Source organism: Kogia breviceps, chromosome 14 (genome assembly GCF_026419965.1).
Source record: "Kogia breviceps isolate mKogBre1 chromosome 14, mKogBre1 haplotype 1, whole genome shotgun sequence".
NCBI classification, from domain to species: Eukaryota; Metazoa; Chordata; class Mammalia; order Artiodactyla; family Physeteridae; genus Kogia; species Kogia breviceps.
The window spans coordinates 87,303,484-87,321,163 of record NC_081323.1 but is presented as its reverse complement, the minus strand read 5'-3'; the positions used below and the strand labels follow the sequence as shown (position 1 = coordinate 87,321,163).

General features: G+C 61.5%; 1 protein-coding gene across 3 annotated transcripts in view; it reads right to left on the bottom strand.

Annotated features, from left to right (window-relative positions):
* Positions 1-980: 980 nt before the first annotated feature.
* The window catches only part of FBXL18 (F-box and leucine rich repeat protein 18), a 39,986-nt gene continuing 23,286 nt past the window's right edge, over positions 981-17,680 (bottom strand). For all 3 annotated transcript variants that reach the window (XM_059037342.2, XM_067012520.1, XM_067012519.1), the window contains exon 5: positions 981-5,464. In XM_059037342.2, coding sequence (XP_058893325.1) covers positions 5,308-5,464 — 157 coding nt within the window. In that variant the 3' untranslated portion in view covers positions 981-5,307. The remainder of the gene's footprint in view (positions 5,465-17,680) is intronic.

The window sequence follows — 17,680 nt, the reverse complement described above, 5'->3', positions numbered from 1 at the left end:
GCTCAGGCGACTCTGGCCTGGAGGACCAACCGGGGGCTCAGGAGGCATCAGTGAGCCCTCCTCGGCCCACCTGACAGCCCTGCCCTTGTCACTCTGTCCCGCAGCATCCCCGGGGCCCACCTCCGTCCACGGCGCCTCCCAAGGCCAGGTCCCCACTCCTCCCCAGACGCCTGCCCTGGGCACCAACTGCCACCTTCCATCGCCCTCTGGCTGCGGGCACAGCCCCTTCCTAGAACCCAGGTCTGGGGGAGGAAGTATCTGCCTAAAACGGATGCTGCAAACAAGCCAGTCACAACAGGACAGACGCTGTTATGGTTCCACCTGCACGAGGCCCCTGGGAGAGTCAGGTTCACAGAGACAGAAAGCAGAAGGGTGGGTGCCAGGGGCTGGGGGCGGGGGAGGGGAGCGCTTAGTGGGGCAGGGTTTCAGTTTGGGAAGATGGACACGTTCTGGAGATGACGGTGGTGATGGCTACACGACGACGGGAATCTATTTCATGTCACTGGACTGTACACATAAAAACGGTTAAGACGGTAAATTTTATGTGACATACTTTTTACCACAATTGAAAACTACAAATATGCGTATTAAATACAAATGAAACTGACTCAGTCCCCACGGGCCCCAGATACCGGCTGTGCCGACTCCGCCTCTGCCAGCCTCACGGAGCCCCTGTGCAGGGAGCAGCCTCGGGCCACACCAGTGTCCTCGCCCCCCGCCCGCCAGCCCCATCCTGGCCTCGCCCCTCGGTCGGTCGTCACAGCAGTCGCCTCCTGATGGCCCCTGGCAGCGCCTGGTGCCCCGCGTCGGGTCTCACGTCTCCGTCCAGGGACCCCCAAGCCGCCAAGCACAGGCTCTGTCCTCAACACCTGAACGGCAGCGGGTGACCGGAGTGCCACCGCCTAAGCTCGCCCTCCGGGGCTGCAGAGGGGGTCGCAGAGGGAAGGTCAGGGCGCCCCCTGCTGGAAGGACCACACAGGTTTTCTCAATCAAGTCCACTTTATTTGAAACTTTACACATGCCACAAATTTACATGAAAATACCCATTCAAAATGTAGCTGGAACGAAATTCAGGAGTGGCCTCACCCCCGAGGACAAGAAGGTCGGTCATCAAAAGGCAGGTGACGCGTATTCGGTCGTGTAGCACCTGGTCACGCACTTGCCGTGAGAAACCCTGGCGACTCACCACACCCCTCTTACCATTGGTAACACCCCTCTTACCACTGGTAACGTGCTGGGCGAGACTGTCCGGTCAGAGGGGCAGGCAGACGGGCGATGGTCGGAGGGCAGCGGGCCCGGGGCTGAGCGCCGCCGGTGGCTGCGGGGTGCCACGTGCCCACGGCCACACGTGCAGAAGCCCCCTCACCTCTCGTGCCCCCCGCCAGCGCAGCGGGCACAGCGGGGAGGCCTCCGGGGCCGGCCGGCTTGCAGTCCGGTGCAGTGGGTGCCCTGACCCCGTGACATCAACGCAAAACCTCACACTTCACTGGCTTTCGAAGGAGCTTTAGAGAGTAATTCAGACGATGTTGGTTGGCCTGTGTCGGACCCGCAGTTTGTTTGAATTCCTGTGGGTATCTGCTCATCACGCCCAGTGGAATCCTGCGCCCTAGATGCAGACAAGATCGGCGACCATCCCCCGCGCCCCTCGGCACAGCCCTGCCCCTATCCTGTCGGGCGGGGAGGGGGACGGGGGGGCTGAGGCCACAAGGACCACAGGTGTCAGCGTCCACGTCCCCCGCACCTCGGGTCTTGGGGCTGAAGCCGTGGGAGCCTCTGCCACGGCCACACTGCAACATCCTCACCCACGAACTTCTCTTACTGCTTCCCACAAGGTCTCAGCAATGTTCAAACCCTAAGGGAACCAACAGTGAGGACGACAGGAGGCTGTCGGCTGCCCCGGTGCCACTCAGAGGAGGGCGTGAGGGTGGGTCCATCAGGGCAGGTACCCTCCTGCCAGGCGGGGCCGGGTGGGGGAGGGGGCCTGAGACCCACCGCCTTCCTGGCCGTGCACCCAGGGAAGCCACTGGCGCAGTAAGGCTGCGACTTCTGGCTTCAGATCCCCCCGGCCAACAGGGACCCGGGCGACCCGGTTCCCCCAGCCCAACTTTCCCAGCCCTGGCCCCTGGCAAGCTTCTGCCCCCTGGGCCGAGCGGCCTGCAGCTCTGGATCCTGGAGCAGGGAGGGGGCTAAGGGAGTGTCACCCTCAGCACCCAGCCCTGCACACCCGCCCAAGGAGGGGCGTCGTCCCAGGCCCGAGTGGAGAGGCCCGCGGAGGCCTTGCGGAGGAGGGACCCTCGGACCTGTCTCCTTGGGTCCTCGGAAGGGCAGCCGCCAGGTGGGGATGCCATCCGTCCCCTTGCTGTGTGACACAGTGAAGTGCCCTTAATCCAGCCCCCTCCGCTCGGAAATAAAAACATTCTCATGTGACAAAGAGAAAAGACAGCAGGGCAGGGGGCCTGCGGGTCTCTATTCTCCTCAGGCTCAAGAAGCCTCCCTGGGGGAGCATGTTCAGGCCCAGCCAGCTAGGCTGCGCGACGCTGCGGCGGCCGAGCCACAGCCCTGGGAGCAGGCAGGGCTGAGGGGTCTAGGGGCGAGGAGGGGCCGCAGGCAGAGGGGCGGCCTCGGGAGGCCGGGGGTTGCTCTCTTTAACAGACAGATCTCGCTGATGCCCTCCTCCCTCATTCCCACCTCCACCAGTGTCTGCCTCACGCACACACACACGTGCACACACACACGTGCACACCAGGAACAAGAGCCCGTCCACAGCAGACTACGCTCACACCCATGCACGCACCACACACACGCACACACGTACGCACGCACGCACACACACACACACGCGCGCACGCGCAGGCGCCAGTGCTGACCAGGCCCCTCTCAGCAGGCAGCATATGGTCTGTCGCTTAACAGCCCAGTTCTGCCAATTGGGGACCATTAGGGTGGGTTCTTTTCCCAGCATAAAATGCTGCAGAATATAAATTGCAATTAACACCGGTGCCAAAATAGCACTTAGCGAGAATAAGCACATTATTAACATCTGGTGAATCCTGTCTTCGGTGTAGAAGCAGCGGAAATTCTTGCTCTAAGTAAAGGATGGTTGAGGGGGACACTAAAAATACAAGGGCTCCTGTTTGGGGGCTGCTTTCCAAGTCAGCTCGTGCCCCAGCCTCTCGTGAACAGCCCCTCCTAGCCCTGTTTGCTGGCATAAATGACACTGCTGGTTCAAACTCCTTGCTCACGAGAGCAGGCCGGCCGGGCCAGAGCACAAAAACCATGGCAGCCTGTGGATAAATTTTTAGCGGAACGATCATCCTCTGGCCTGAGCCCGGGTCACTCTGGACAAAAGGAGACGTGAACCAGGGCCCCAGGGTCCCGGGGTCGGCCAGACCGCCTGCCCCCACCCTGGGCCGCGTGGCCCTGCCGGCCGGGCTGTGACTGGCCACACTCCTGCTGAGAGGGCAACGGGCAGCCAGTCCCCACATCACCCTCCCTGGTCACCCTCCCGGTGGTCTCAAGGCGCAACTGAAAGACATGCCCAGAAATGGGGTGGGGGACTCCCACCACTTCTCTGACCCTCATCTACAGCGTGTGGCCCTAACGAGGGCCTGGGCCCTGTCTCTCCAGGGCCCAGGGCTGCCTGGCCTGTGGCCTGCATAGCCAGAGGAGCGGGCCCGGTTGTGACTCTCAGGCCAGGTCAGGACTGTGGAGGGGAGGGCTGCAGGTCTGGTGGGGGGTCCCATCTGGGGGCAGCCGGCAGACCGGTCCCTCTGGGCAAGAGGCGAAGAGCTGCCAGCGGCAGCTGGGGAGGGAAGAGGGCACCTCACGCTCCAGAGAGGAGACAATTGCACCCTCCTCGGCAAGAAAACCACAGCTCAGGGGGAGGAGCCCCAGCTCCACCCGGTGGGTGCTGCGGGGAGGTGAGAGCAGGGCCAGGGCCGCGGAGATGGGTGGAGGCCGCCAGACAGACCGCGCTTAGGAAGAATCAACCGGAGCACTCGGGGGCCCGTGTGCGTCCCGAGACCCCGGCCCTCCGAGCACTTCCACCATCGGAAGGCCTCCTGGACCCCCTCGGCCTGGCAGGGCGGGGGCTGCTGAACTGTCTGCCCCTTGAGAACCCAGGGAAGGGCAGGCGAACACAGGCCCAGGGTCCAGGTACCAGGCCCTGCAACAGGCAAACTATAGGACATGCTACACGACATGGGGGCGACCGTCACACGGAAAGGAGTGGGAAGAGGGCTGGGCTGGGGGCCACAGAGCGGACGGCAGCCGAGATGGGCCGCAGCGGTGACGAGGGCCTGGGGAACTTGCACCCCCAACCCCGAGGGAGAGGGAGGCCGGGGCAAGGTGGGCCCAGCCTTCCCTGGACGTCTCCAGTAGCGACGCTGGGTGGAGGGAACCCAGCCGGGGCCCCTCAGAAGCCCGCCAGCCGCAGGGATGACGGCTCTGGGGGGTCTCGTGGCTGACAAGGCAGAAGCACCGGGCGGCACGTGGCAGGAGGCCCAGGACACTGGGAGGACACCCCTCGGTTTGGGAATAGCTGCGTTGCATTTTTTTAAAGTGCTAAATAAAGCTATCTGAAACGGGGTAATGTGATCACTTCTCCAGCCCCGCACATCCCTTCTGGGTTTTAATATTTCGAGGTTTTCTAATTAAGCAGGTCTATCCGTGTTTCCCCAGAAACATAGACCTTCACAGGGACCTGCAGCTTCCCTGCCCAGCAACCCGCTGCTGCTCCGAACCTGTCTGATGTCATGTGGCTGGACGCATACCAGAGGTGTAACTGGATTAAATGGTAGGAGGGGAGAGCCCCAAATCTGCCACAGCACCTGCAAGCTCCTCCCGCCTCGGGCTCAGAGCCGCCCCTCCACAGAGCCCGAGGCAGGTGACGAGCACAGGAGCACAGGGCCTCTCCTGGGGGCTGGGGGGCAGCCGTGGGGTCACATGGCGCTCTGGGGACCCGGCCCCCAAGGAGTCAGTGCCCTGGCGATGCGTGTCTCAGCCCAAGACCACGCCGGCCAGGCCCGCAGGTCGCCCGACAGCCGGCCCTGCCGCCGCCGCTGCCTCGCACATCTCAGCCAGAACGTCACTGAGCACAGACTCCTCACAACAGGAGGCCCCTAAGGGCTGGGGAGGGGGCTTCCTCCCTCCGGTGACCCACCGGGGATCCGGGGTCCTCGGGCAGGGGAGCAGCCGCGGCGGCCGTGGCACAGGCCGGAAGCCACACGCCTGTCCGGGGCAGTCCTGCTTCCTCGGCCACGGAGATGCGGCGGCCACAGGCGGCGACGGGCAGGTGGGGGCCCGCTCCTGTCACCACCACAGATTTGGCGGCTCCTCGGCCACTCTGCTTTTAAATAAGGTGACCTCGTCCAGGTGCACCATGGGAACGTCTCGGATGACATCGGTCAGGCCCTCGTGGAGCAGAGGGAAGATGACGACGCTCAGCGCGGGCCGCGCGGCCTGGAAACTGAACCAGAGGCAGGCTGTTAGCAGGGCCGCAGAGGGCGGGGCGGGGCTTAGGGCGTGGCGGTGCCTGGAAACTGAACCAGAGGCGGGCTGTTCGGGCCGCGGAGGGCGGGGCTGCGCTCAGGGCGTGGCGGTGCCTGGAAACTGAACCAGAGGCGGGCTGTTCGCAGGGCCGCGGAGGAGGGGCTGGGCTCAGGGCGTGGCGGTGGCCAGGGCCGGGCGTGTCCCAGAGCCCCGGCTGACGCAGGAATGTGCCTGCGGGGCCCCTCACGCTGAGGCTCCAGGGAGCAGGCAGGAGGGCAGCCTGTCGGGGCAGGCCCCTGCCTTGCCGGGCAGCGGGGGGTCCCTGAAGGGTAACACCCAGGGGGCTGCAGAAGCCCCACAGCCAGGACACCCGCAGGCGAGTGGAGAGAGGGGACAGGCCACCCTTGAGGGACATAAACGCCCAAGTCAGGTGAGGCAGCCACTCTGCCAAGAGACCAAAGCAAGGCGGCCGCTGGCGGCCACGAGCCTTTGTCTGAACACGTGACAAGTAACTGTTAGACGACCCTCCCACCTTCCCGCACCCACGGGCGACAGGCTCCACCCCGTGGGGTGCGTGACAATATCCACGGAGCATTTGCCAGGCCAGGCACCGCACTGGAGCTGGCCCCAGTGGCCGGCCAGTGAGGTGACCCTCTCCCTTCCCACCTGGAACCCGAGGTGACTCGGGTGACCATGGGAGAAACTTCCATCCGTGGGAGCTCGAAGGGCGAGAGGCAGGAAGGTGCCCACACAATTTGCCAAAGCTAAAGCCAGGTCCCAAGTCCCACGCCTGCTTCAAGGAACAAGGAAACCGCAGTCCCAGCCTCCCCCTGCCCCTGGCCCCCCAGCAACACTGAGCTGGATTTGCTGGATTTACGACATATGTAAAATGAACGCCAGAAAGGCACTCATAAAACTTCATGTTTTGGCAATAAAAATGCCAAGGAAATACCTCCCGGTTCTGTGCGCTGCGATCTGCTCCTGGCAGCAGCGTCTGTGACCGTGAACCGGCAAGTCCTCACCTGCAAACCCGCTGTGTGATCTACTCTACTTGAAACAAAATATTCTCAGGTGTGGGATGTGCGTGCAAGGCTCCTGCCTGCCTGCCATCCTGAGGCTCTTGACGAGCTGCTGTCAAGATGCTGAACGGGGATTAATTTCTCACCTGAAAGCCAGGAATGCGGCGGCGTGCTGTCCCTTCCCCGCCCCAGAATCAAACAGACTTCCTCCTCAAGGCTTTCTCCATGGCCAGCACCGGGTCAGCTCCGACCTGGGCAGGGCTGGGGGGCCTTGCCCGCACCTGCCTCTCTGTAAAGCCCCGGCCCAGCCCGAGGAGCCTGCGCGCTCCCCCAGCTGGAGCCTCACTGTCCCCACCCCGAGTGAAGCCGGGAGTCGGTGACAAGACAGTGGACAAGGGGCAAAGGCAGAGAGAGCGGTCAATCCCTTCCAAGTGCAGGGCTGGGGCTCGCCCGGGTGGAAGGAGGCAAGTTCTCGGCCGGGGCTCATGTGCGGGCCGAGAGCTCCGCGGGTTCTGCTGGGTCACCTGCACACATGTCCTAATGTTCGTTTGTGCGATTCAAATATAGTTTGAGACTTCGGTAAACAGACGCAATGAAATAAAACAAAACTCCTTCCAGCTACCCACGTTCAGAAGTAGCCTGAACCGACCGACAGCAGGACAGGCCGCCTCTTGGGGCCACCCCCCTGGCCAGGGCTGGCCACAGCACTGAAGACCCGAGGCTGCGGCCTCTGGCCTGGAGTCACGAGCACAAAGCCAGGCCTGCGAGGTCCACGGGTTCACCTTCAGGCACAGGCGTGCGTGCGCTCCCGGTGCACTCCTCCCTCCTGTACACGCACTCCCCAGGCCCAGCTCTGCACTCGGCTGCCCCCGATGCCATCCTGGGCAGCAGAGAAGGCAGAGCCCTGCCCCTGCAACCGTGCTGGCCTGGATCCCATCTGGGGGCGAAAAAGGCAAGATCTATGGAGCCCACACGCCAAGCCCGCGACAGGGGCCGCTCACTCCCTCTGAAACCTGCAGAGCAAGTTGCAGACACCACCGTGGAGACGCCCCTCCCCGAAGGGTCTGAGGGTGACTCAGGGCTTTCAAAAACACAGAGGTTCAGGAAAGTTCAACCATACTTACTCTCTGCCATTTATAACAGCCAGAAGGAAGATACCACATTGAAGAAAACTTTCTACCTGAGGCTGTTAAAAACACACTAGGGGATTTTAAATGGGGCCTTCGGCTACCTGAAAAACCAGCTGCCCAAAATACCTTCCTTCTCTGAGCCTCCAGGAAGCAGGCAAGATTTTGCTTGTTTTAAAACCATTGTTTGGGGCTTCCCTGGTGGCGCAGTGGTTGAGAGTCTGCCTGCCAATGCAGGGGACACGGGTTCTTGCCCCGGTCCGGGAAGATCCCACATGCCGCGGAGCAACTAAGCCCGTGCGCCACAACTACTGAGCCTGTCCTCTACACAGCCCGAGTGCCACCACTACTGAGCCCGCGTGCCCGGAGCCCATGTTCCACACAACAAGAGAAGACACCGCAATGAGAAGCCCGCGCACTGCAACGAGGAGGAACCCCCGCTCCCCGCAACTGGAGAAAGCCCGCGCGCAGCAATGAAGACCCTACGCAGCCATAAATTAATTAATTAATTTTTTAAAAAAAGCACTGTTTTGTTTAGAGAGAAAATACTATGAAGAAAGCGCAAAGGAGAGCACAGGAGCCTCCCACCGCACCGCACTGCCCAGCGGCTCTAACCGCCCCTCCCCTGTGGCGCTGCACACTCTCTGCGCGTATTCTTTCTAGACGCGCCTCACAATGTCCACAACCTGAGTCAGGTTTGGTGCATTTCCTTCCAGTCCTCAGGGTGTGTCCTCTCCACCCCCAAAGCAACAAAACACCCAGCGACCGCCCGCCCAGCCAGCAGGGTGCCACACCTGCCCGGCCACTTCCCTAGGGGGACACAACTTAGGGAGCCCTTGAACTTATCATATGGATAAACATCATTTAATACAGCGTAATCACAACTGTGCTCTGAGTTGTTTCTTCAGAATAAATTCCAGAAATAGGGTCACTGGGTCAAAATGCGTGAACACGTTTACACTCGAAGCGGCAGGCCTACCAAGGACTCGGGGCAGCACTTCAGGGCCACAGCGAGAAGCCAGCTGAGCCACCTGCCCCCACACTGCTGCAGAGCTACCAGAGGGAAGGAGGACGGGGAGGGACTGCCCACTTCACGCCTGCCTGTGACCATGGTGAAGGAGCAGAGAACTGGCCTGGCCAGGAGGGCCGGGCTGCAACTCGTCACAGACACAGGCAGACGGCACAGCAGCCGCAGCCCCTGGGACCTCAGGCCTGGCCACTGCACGGAAGACACGGAAAGGGGTGTCCTGCACAGCCACCAAGCTGGCAGCAGCTCTGGGCCCGACACCCCCCGAGTGCATGAAGGGGGCCCCGGGGACCTCGGTCTCTGCACCTGGTCCTGCAGGTGCCTCAGAGCTGGAAGGGCTCTGGGGGGGAGCGGCTGGGGACGCAGCCTGGAAGCAGCGCGGGCTCAATCATCTAAGATCTGAACACCTGCTGGGTTTGCTTCTTTGCCTGAGAAATTCGAAAAACAATTAAAGTTGACAGCCTCTTCCTCTGCAAATAAAGGTCTTATAGAAAAGCCAAAGTCAGAAGATATTTTATGTTTATAAAAGCCACTCGCACTCTAACAACTATCTTCACGAAGCACAGAGGCGGGCGGTGGCCAAGAATGAAACACCCGTCAAAGGCTCGCAGAGCTCAGGTGGCGCTCCGGGCAGGCGTGTGGGGTGCGCCCTCCTCAGCTCCCCACCAAACTTGCTGGGGCCCACAGGGCGCCTCGGGGCAGCCTGGAACCTGCCGTCGCGCAGAGGAAGGGAGTGGGAGAGACCCTCGGTGTCAGCTGTCATGGTCCGATGCGGCCCCCAGGTCCCAGGTGGGACAGGATTGTAAATCCCCGGGCCTGACCCCTGGAGCCCCTGGAGCCGGTAACTCCAGTGCGAGGCTCTGTCACCAGAAAGGCCTGAAGGACAAAGGCCAGGACAAAACAGAATACAGAGGAGCAGGTTTGGGACGTCCCCAGGGCTCCTCCCCACCCCCCGCCCAAGACGCTGCCAGGGCCTCTCCGCAGACACGACAACGTAGATTTCTCCTGTCCTTCCAGAAACACTCTATGCACGTGCCAGGAGAGAAACAGGTCACGCCCCTGCTTTTGTTTGAGACACACTTTGAAAGATTCCCTTTGGTGACCCCAAGTGCCTCCTCATTTTTTTATCAGCTGCATTTCATTCCATCAACTTGAGGCATCATAATTTATTTCCCAGTCTCCTACCGATGGACACTTGCGTTGTTTTCAATCTTTTGCTAAATCAAACAGCACCGCCACGAAGAGCTCTATGCAGACCCCATGGATAAGCCCATCCGTAGAACCAAAGCCTGAAGGCGGGAGCTTAGTTGGGTCGGGGGTGTAAGTTCCGATCCAAAGAGGTGGCCCATCTACCTTGGGCCACGGGCCGGTCTCCTCCCTCCACGAACACAAGCAGGCTTTGCCGGAGGGGGTGGAAAACGTTATAGCGAAGGGCACCCCGGGCCGTGCAGCCCCATGGGACCAGCACCCGCACGAGACGCAGCAGCCACGCCCCAGAAGCCCTGGCCCCCCCGGGGATCCCCTCCTCGACCCCTGCCGGAGCGGCCCACTGCCTGCTTTTGAACTCTCCAGAAACAGTTGTTCTCGCTGTAATTCAGTCCCTGTTTTTCTCACGGGGGAGGCTGGGTGCTTTCTCTTAATTAAGAATCACCTGCAACCCCTGTCCTGTGCCCTCAGACCCCTGCCTGGTTTGAACGGCGCTCCTGGTCGCGTCCTCACTGCTGGGCAGGCAAGAGGCCAGGACAATCCAACCTCTGGCAGTGACAGGACCTGCAGATCATTCTCTTAGTTTCTCATCTTCTGTAAATGATTTTTAAAAACACGCAAAGCGATTCAACTTCATTCACAAAAACTATGAGTTGAAAACCACAGTAAGTGTCAACAGACAAGAGGACAAACAAAATATGACCTATCCATACGCTAGCGTGTCACTCGGCCTTAAAAGGAAGGGAGTTCCGGACTTCCCTGGTGGCGCAGTGGTTGAGAGTCTGCCTGCTAATGCAGGGGACACAGGTTCGAGCCCTGGTCTGGGAAGATCCCACATGCCGCGGAGCAACTAAGCCCATGCACCACAACTACTGAGCCTGTGCTCTAGAGTCTGTGAGCCACAACTACTGAGTCCCCGTGCCGCAACTACTGAAGCCCACGTGCTCTAGAGCCCGTGCCCCGCAACAAGAGAAGTCACTGCAATGAGAAGCCCGCGCACCACAGCAAAGAGTAGCCCCCGCTCGCCGCAACCAGAGAAACCCCGCATGCAGCAACGAAGAACTAAGGCAGCCAAAAAATAAATTTAAAAAAAAAAAAAAAAGGAAGGGAGTTCCGACACGTGTGCTACAACACGGATGAACCCGGAGGACGTTATGCTCGGTGGAATAAACCAGACATCAATGGACAAGTACTGGAGGATTCTGCTTCTGTGAGGTCCCTACAGGGCTCGAGGTCACAGACAGAGAGCAGGACGTGCTTAGCGGGAGTTGGGGGAAAGAGGAGAAGGGGGGTATTGTTTAACGCATATGGAGTTGCTGTTTGGGACGATAAAAAGGTTTTGGGTATAGACTGTGGTGATAGGTACACCACAGCATTTAATGCCACCGAACTGTATGCTCACAAATGGCTAAAACGGTAACTGTTGTGTTATAGATGTTTTACCACAATAAAAAATTGTAAGGGAAGGAACAGAATCTGCCTTCAGAGAAATGGAGAGACGCCAACGCTCAGAACGACCCTGGAGACCCGGCACCGCACGTCGCCCGCCCTCACCTCCCACGGGGCCGCCGCCGCCAGGGGGGACTCACGCCAGAGTCTTCCGCAGCCCAAAGCCGGGAACACCAGGCATCACTGTCCCCAGACCTTCGCTGGAATCAACCCTCCAAGAGACCCCTAAGAAAAGGGAGGTGTGCGAACCACGGCAGAGCCAGGACGATGGGACAGAGCTGCGTTTCTCGTCAAGAGAAGACAGCCACCCTACGTCGCCCTCGAGGGAGGGGCCCTCAGGAGTGCGAAGCACGGCCTGGCGGCCAGCGGGCCCCCAGGGACGTTCCGGGCTGTTGCAGCGTGAGCACCAGCAGGAGCCCGGAGCCTGGCCGCAGATCGAAGCCTCGGCCCGGCCCCAGCTCCCTGCTCAGAGTCACAGTGATTCCGGCCCCAGAGGCCTTACCTGGAAAATGAACGGAAGAATTCCTGTTCTAGAGAATTCCACCGCTCTACGCCCAAGTCGCCAAGAAAGACTAGTCGGTGGCGGGAAGAGGCCCCGCGCCCCGGCAGCAGACGCGGCCGCCGCCCTCGCTCCACCCTCGGTGGCCTGGACGGCCCTGACCACGGCAGAGTCTAAGCAGTGAACACCTTCCACGCTGGCCAGTCGCCGGGGCTGCGGGCGCGCCCCTCACGTGCCCCGCTGGCTGCTGCGCTGGGGCCCGCGGCGCGCGGCCCGAGCCCGGCCGGCTCCCACACCGGCCTCTTGGGTGTCCACCACAAACGGAGCCAGAACTCGCCGGCCAGCGAGCTCTGCGTCAAGGCCAAGGACTCCCCCAGTTGAGCCTGCGGCGGCGAAACCCTGCTGGCCTGGTATTTTTCGTGACACGCCCAGATCACCACTCCAGGTAGGAAGGACAAACGGACCCCAGAGACCCGTCCCGCGTGGCAGTGAGCTGAGGGTACAAGATGGGGCTCCACTACCCCTTTAATGCAATTACGGTGGCGAAACAGCACGCTCGCTCTGTACTGTAGAACCCGCTTTCAACTCAGAAGCTCCCGCTGTGCCCCAGACTTAAACAGTGTATCCCTGTACCTGCAAACTGCCACTGGTTCCACCTCTCGCATACAGAATACAAACGCAGAGGGGTGGGAGGCCCCGGAGCCCAGGCGCCCACCAGCAGCACGGCTGCCTGTGTCTGCTCAGGTCTGCGCCGCTGCCTCTTGGCCTCGCGGGCCCAGTTCCTCGCCGGCAGGAGACCGTGCGGGCAGCAGTCCGAGGGGAGGGGAGGAATTTCCACATGGGCTCCAGAGACGTGGCCCTGTCCAGCGGGATGCTGGGCCTAGGGGAGAGGAGGACCGAGCCCACACCCGCACCAGGGCCGGGGCCCTCCCGACGCTCCCGCTCCCGAGAAAGGGGGCTGCGGCCAGTCAACACGTGTGGCCTGGAGCGGACGAGAGCCCCGAGGGCGCGGCCCGGGAAGGCCCCGCCTTGTGGAAAGTGCTCAGCCCGCTTCAGAGCCAGCGCATCCTCACCCGGGATGGCTCGGCTCAGACAGGGACACGGCAGGGTGAGAGCCTTTTCCGCCCCACCATCCTGCTTCCTCGAAGCAAGTAAGCGCCTCTGCCCCTCGGACCGGACCCCGGGCGTTATTACAGGGGGTGGCACAGGGTGGCGCCTCCAACGCCTGCTGGGCCGTTCACCCTCGGGACGGGACGACCGGGAAGCCCCCAAACCTCACAGAGCCGGGCTGCCTCTTTTGTCAAGGGGGGAGAAGGCACCGCCACCAGGCAATCGTAGGGGACCCTGGGCGACGCCACCAAGGCAGGCACAGACAGTCGGCAGCGAGCCAGCACCAGGAGACAGCGGCGCCGGGAAGCAGGGACGATGGCTGCTGGTTTGCAGACAGGACACTGGGCTCAGAGAGGGAAGTGATGGGTTCAAAGTCACAGAGCAACGAGGCAAGGAGGTGAGCACGTCATGGGATCTGGGGCTGCAAGGGAGGTCTGACCTCAGCGGGACGCCACGTGTCACCCAGAGTACTACCAAAAGAGAAGCAAGTGAGGACACCGCCCTCACCCGGCCCAGAGTTCACGAGGCCTCGCAGGGAACTTTCAGGAATGTGAGAGTCAAAGGAAATCGAGAAAGCTCCAAAATCCCTGGGAAGGGAGCCCCACCCGCTGCATGTCTGGGAGCAAGTGGACAGCAGAGGCTTGGCTGGGTGCACAGCACGGAGACGCCCAGGGCACCCCTGCGACGGGCCACAGGGCCCAGCTCCGGCTCCGGCCCGGGCCAGACGGCCCCTCGCTGGGTCAGGCAGTACTGACTTGGCCAGGAAGGGCGACTCAGGGTCTCTAGGAGAGACAGGAAGTGAAACAGACAGAGAGGCTGGCTCTGCTCACTGGGCAGGGTATCCCCGAGGCCAGGTGGCCGGGGGAGCCCAACGGGAATCCAGTGAACTCAGGGTGTTCCCAGGGCAGGAGCAGGGAGGGAGGCCGGCGGGAGAGCTGCTCCCCGGAGCGGCCACGAGGCGTCGCTGCTCTCAGCGGCACTGGCCCAAACGAAGCCCAGCCTGGCGCTGGGGCCACCAGAAGGGCCCAAGGTGAGGGAAGATGCACAAGAAAGCCACTCCAAAACCTCACGGAGGCTGCCGGCCACCGGACATCCGAGAAAGGTCCAGAGGCCTACGTTTCAAACTTGAAAGAGCAAAGTCAAGATCCGGAAGATAAAAAAAGAGAACAAATGCTGATCAGGATGCGGCTTGTACACACAGCACCTCCCACGTGGGCCTGCCGTGAACGCACCTGACGGGGGAGGAAACCGAGGCAGCCCGTCCGAGGCCACCGCCGCCTGGGAGGTCCTGGCGGTGCAGGGACCCAGAGCTGCAGGTCTCGGTGCCAGACCCACGGAGGGCACGACAACAAGAAGAAACAACTGCCGACGGCCACCGGCTGAGACGTATCTCCACGTGGGGCAGGCGTGGGAACCGGAACGAGTGCTGACCCGGGGAGTGGCAACTCCTTCCCAGGGACAGGGCTGCGGACACAACACCAGCCCCGCCGGCTGAGTCACGGAAACGGGGGGCCTCTCGATGTCACACAGGTGAGCGGGCAGGTGCCTCAGTAATCCTCTGAGCTTGTGGCAGGGAAAAGGGTGAGAAGAAAGAAACGCATCAGAAAAAGTGACAACAGGGGCTTTCCTGGTGGCGCAGTGGTTAAGAATCCGCCTGCCAATGCAGGAGACACGCGTTCGAGCCGTGGTCCGGGAAGGTCCCACGTGCCGCAGAGCAGCGAAGCCTGTGCGCCACAGCTACTGCGCCTGCGCTCTAGAGCCCGTGAGCCACAACTACGGAAGCCCGCGTGCCTAGAGCCCGGGCTCTGCAACGAGAGAAGCCACCGCGATGAGAAGCCCGCGCACCGCAACGAAGAGTAGCCCCCGTAGCCCCCACTGGCTGCAACTAGAGGAAGCCCGCGCGCGGCAACGGAGACCCAACGCAGCAAAAAATAAATAAATAAATAAATAAATTTATTCTTAAAAAAAGAAACAGTGACAACTCCAGCCTCTCCTTTTCATGCGCCCCCGGGGTGGAATGCGGGCCTGCTGTGAAGCGCTGGAAGCGCCAGGCAGGCCGGTTACCATGAGCCACGGCACCACCTGCTGGGCGCCTCACAGAAAAGCAGCTGGGGCCCCACCGCGCCGCGGCAAAGGCCTGAAGGGGACACAAGCGCTGTCCTTCCAGTACTGGGGTCCTGCTGCTCCATCACCGGCCTCTCGGAGCCTCAGTTTCCCCACCTGAGTGCTGGGGCTTAGGGCATGTAGCTCAAAGGGCTTTTGCAGGTGAGAACAACAGAGACAGTACACAGTACCGGCACCAAGGGAGCGCTGGTGAAGAGGCACTAGTGTGGCCCCTGGCATCCAGGGCAGGGCCCAGAGCAGGGGCTGGAAGAATGTTGGCTGGAGGAGCCCACAAAGGGGGCCACGCTCCAACACGCACAGGGCTCCCAGCACCTCAGCCGGAACCAGGCGCTCAGAGGGTCCCTGCCATGGCCCACGCCTGTGCCAGGGCTGGGACACAGGGGACAGAGGGGCTGGCACAGCTTCCGCCCACGAAGTCCACTTAACCAATACCAGCCTCAGGCCTGGTCTCAAATACTGTGCACCGAGGACCCAGAAGGAAAAAAGAGCTATTGCAAGCTGGCCCTCAAAAAACTCATTATCGGGGCTTCCCTGGTGGCGCAGTGGTTGAGAGCCCGCCTGCCGATGCAGGGGACGTGGGTTCGTGCCCCGGTCCGGGAAGATCCCACATGCCGCGGAGCGGCTGGGCCCGTGAGCCGTGGCCACTGAGCCTGCGCGTCCGGAGCCTGTGCTCCGCAACAGGAGAGGCCACAGCAGTGAGAGGCCCGCGTACTGCAAAAAAAAAAAAAAAAAAAAAAAAAAAAACCCTCATTATCTAAAGGGAGATGCAAAGAACGCAATAATTCTGGGGGGAGAGTGCTCTGCGTCCTAGGAAAGGGGCAGGTGTGTGCTGTCTGAGAGGCCAGAGGGAGCTCCCAGCCCAGCGAGAGGCTGCACTTGCGTGGGCCCCGAAGACAGGCCCCAAGGACAGGAGCAGGCTGCAGGCAGGCAGAGGCTGGCAGACAGGGACCTCGTGAGCAGGAGCAAGAGGGAGCACAAGACTCCCAGGACAGGGACCCACACCTAGTGCCAAGTCCGATCAACTGGCCTGGAGCCCCGTGTTGAGATGGATTCTGAGGAGCAGCAGGACAGAGCAGCTTCATCAGCCAGCAACGCCCACGAGGGACGCTCCCACCCCCCCATCACAAGCACAACTCTTCTGAACTGCCTGGTGACCCTGGATGTCCTCCACTTTGGAGAAGGCTCCTGTGGGCACACACAGTGGGAAAAGCAGCAATGCCCGAAGCCGGCCCCCCCACTGCAGGAAGTCACCCCTCAAGGCTGAGGAGTGACCGAATCCTACACGGGTCTCGGAGCCCCTGGAGCAGAACTCATCCACCAGGGAGGTGTCAGCTCCCAGGAGAGGAGCCTCCGTGAACGTGACCCGCTGCAGGTCTGCGAGGGTGAGGAGTATCAATGTTCCTCCTGGCTGCTTCGAGGGCAGAGGCAGGCAGAGCAACAATGACGTCACGATCGCCGCACGTGAGCAAAGCAGGTTCCCCCTCCTCGCACGCCCATCGCCAGCCCAGGGGGCAGAGAGCAGGAGGAGGGAGGGAGCGTTGGGTGGAGCGGCCACACCACCCGCCCGGCGCCCTGCCTTCCAAACAGCTACCGTCCGCCCCAGAGTCCACGGGCCTGGGCGCCGTACGGCCTGTATCCCATTTAGCCCAGCAGCTAAATTTAGCGTCAGCTCCAAGGCAGAAAACGGGGACGCCGAGGGGTGGACACACGACGGTCAGCGAGCGGGCCCCTTCCCCAGGTTCCCCAGGCGGGAGAACCCAGGCCGAAGTGAAGCAAAGTCGAGTACACTGAGTCAGCTGTGTCGGCCAGACCAGAATCACCACAGCGTCCCGTAACGGGTACCAAACGGCATAAAAAATAACTGCGTGCAGCTTTATTTCATGACACAAAGGACACCCATGATGCCGTGGTAACTCAAAAACATCAGCGCACAAAGCCATACGGTAACTCCAGCCTGGATCTGCTGGCCATGCTGGCTGGTGAAGCCAAGGGGAACTTGCACTTGAAAATAGCTTGAGGCGTAGTCTCAATTTATGTTTTTAATATTTAGTTAGTTAATTGCAGCAGGTGGGATCCAGTTCCCCAACCAGGCATCGAACCCGGGCCCCCTGCATTGGAGCGCAGAGTCTCGGCCACTGGACCACCAGGGAAGTCCCTGCATTTTTAGAGATGTTATAGACACCAGGGAGGGGAAAACCTTAGCTAGGATTCCTCCTGGGACGCTCAGCAGCAAACCACGAGGACAGGGGACCAGCACGAGGACCGTCCGGCAGGGTGGCCGGAGCCCTGTGACTCCGGACACTCCCTGGCGATCGCACTTCTGTACTCCTGTGACCGGCTGGGCCTCCTCGTGGTCGTGTCCCGCCACCCGAGGGACACGGAGAGCTGGGAGAGGAAAGCCTCGACGCTCCAGGCCGTGCCTCAACGAGGCGGCACCCTCAGCGCTCCGCCAGGGCCACTGCTGACATGGGCGGATTTCCGCTCCAGAGGCTCTAAGCGCTTCACGCCCCTAGCGACCTGCTCAGGTCACATCCCCCCCCCCAAGAAGCGCTGCTCCAGGCCTGCACTCCAATCCTGGCCACTTCTCTAAGTTCTAGCTGGGCCAACCATCCAACTCCAGGACCCGCTAGGG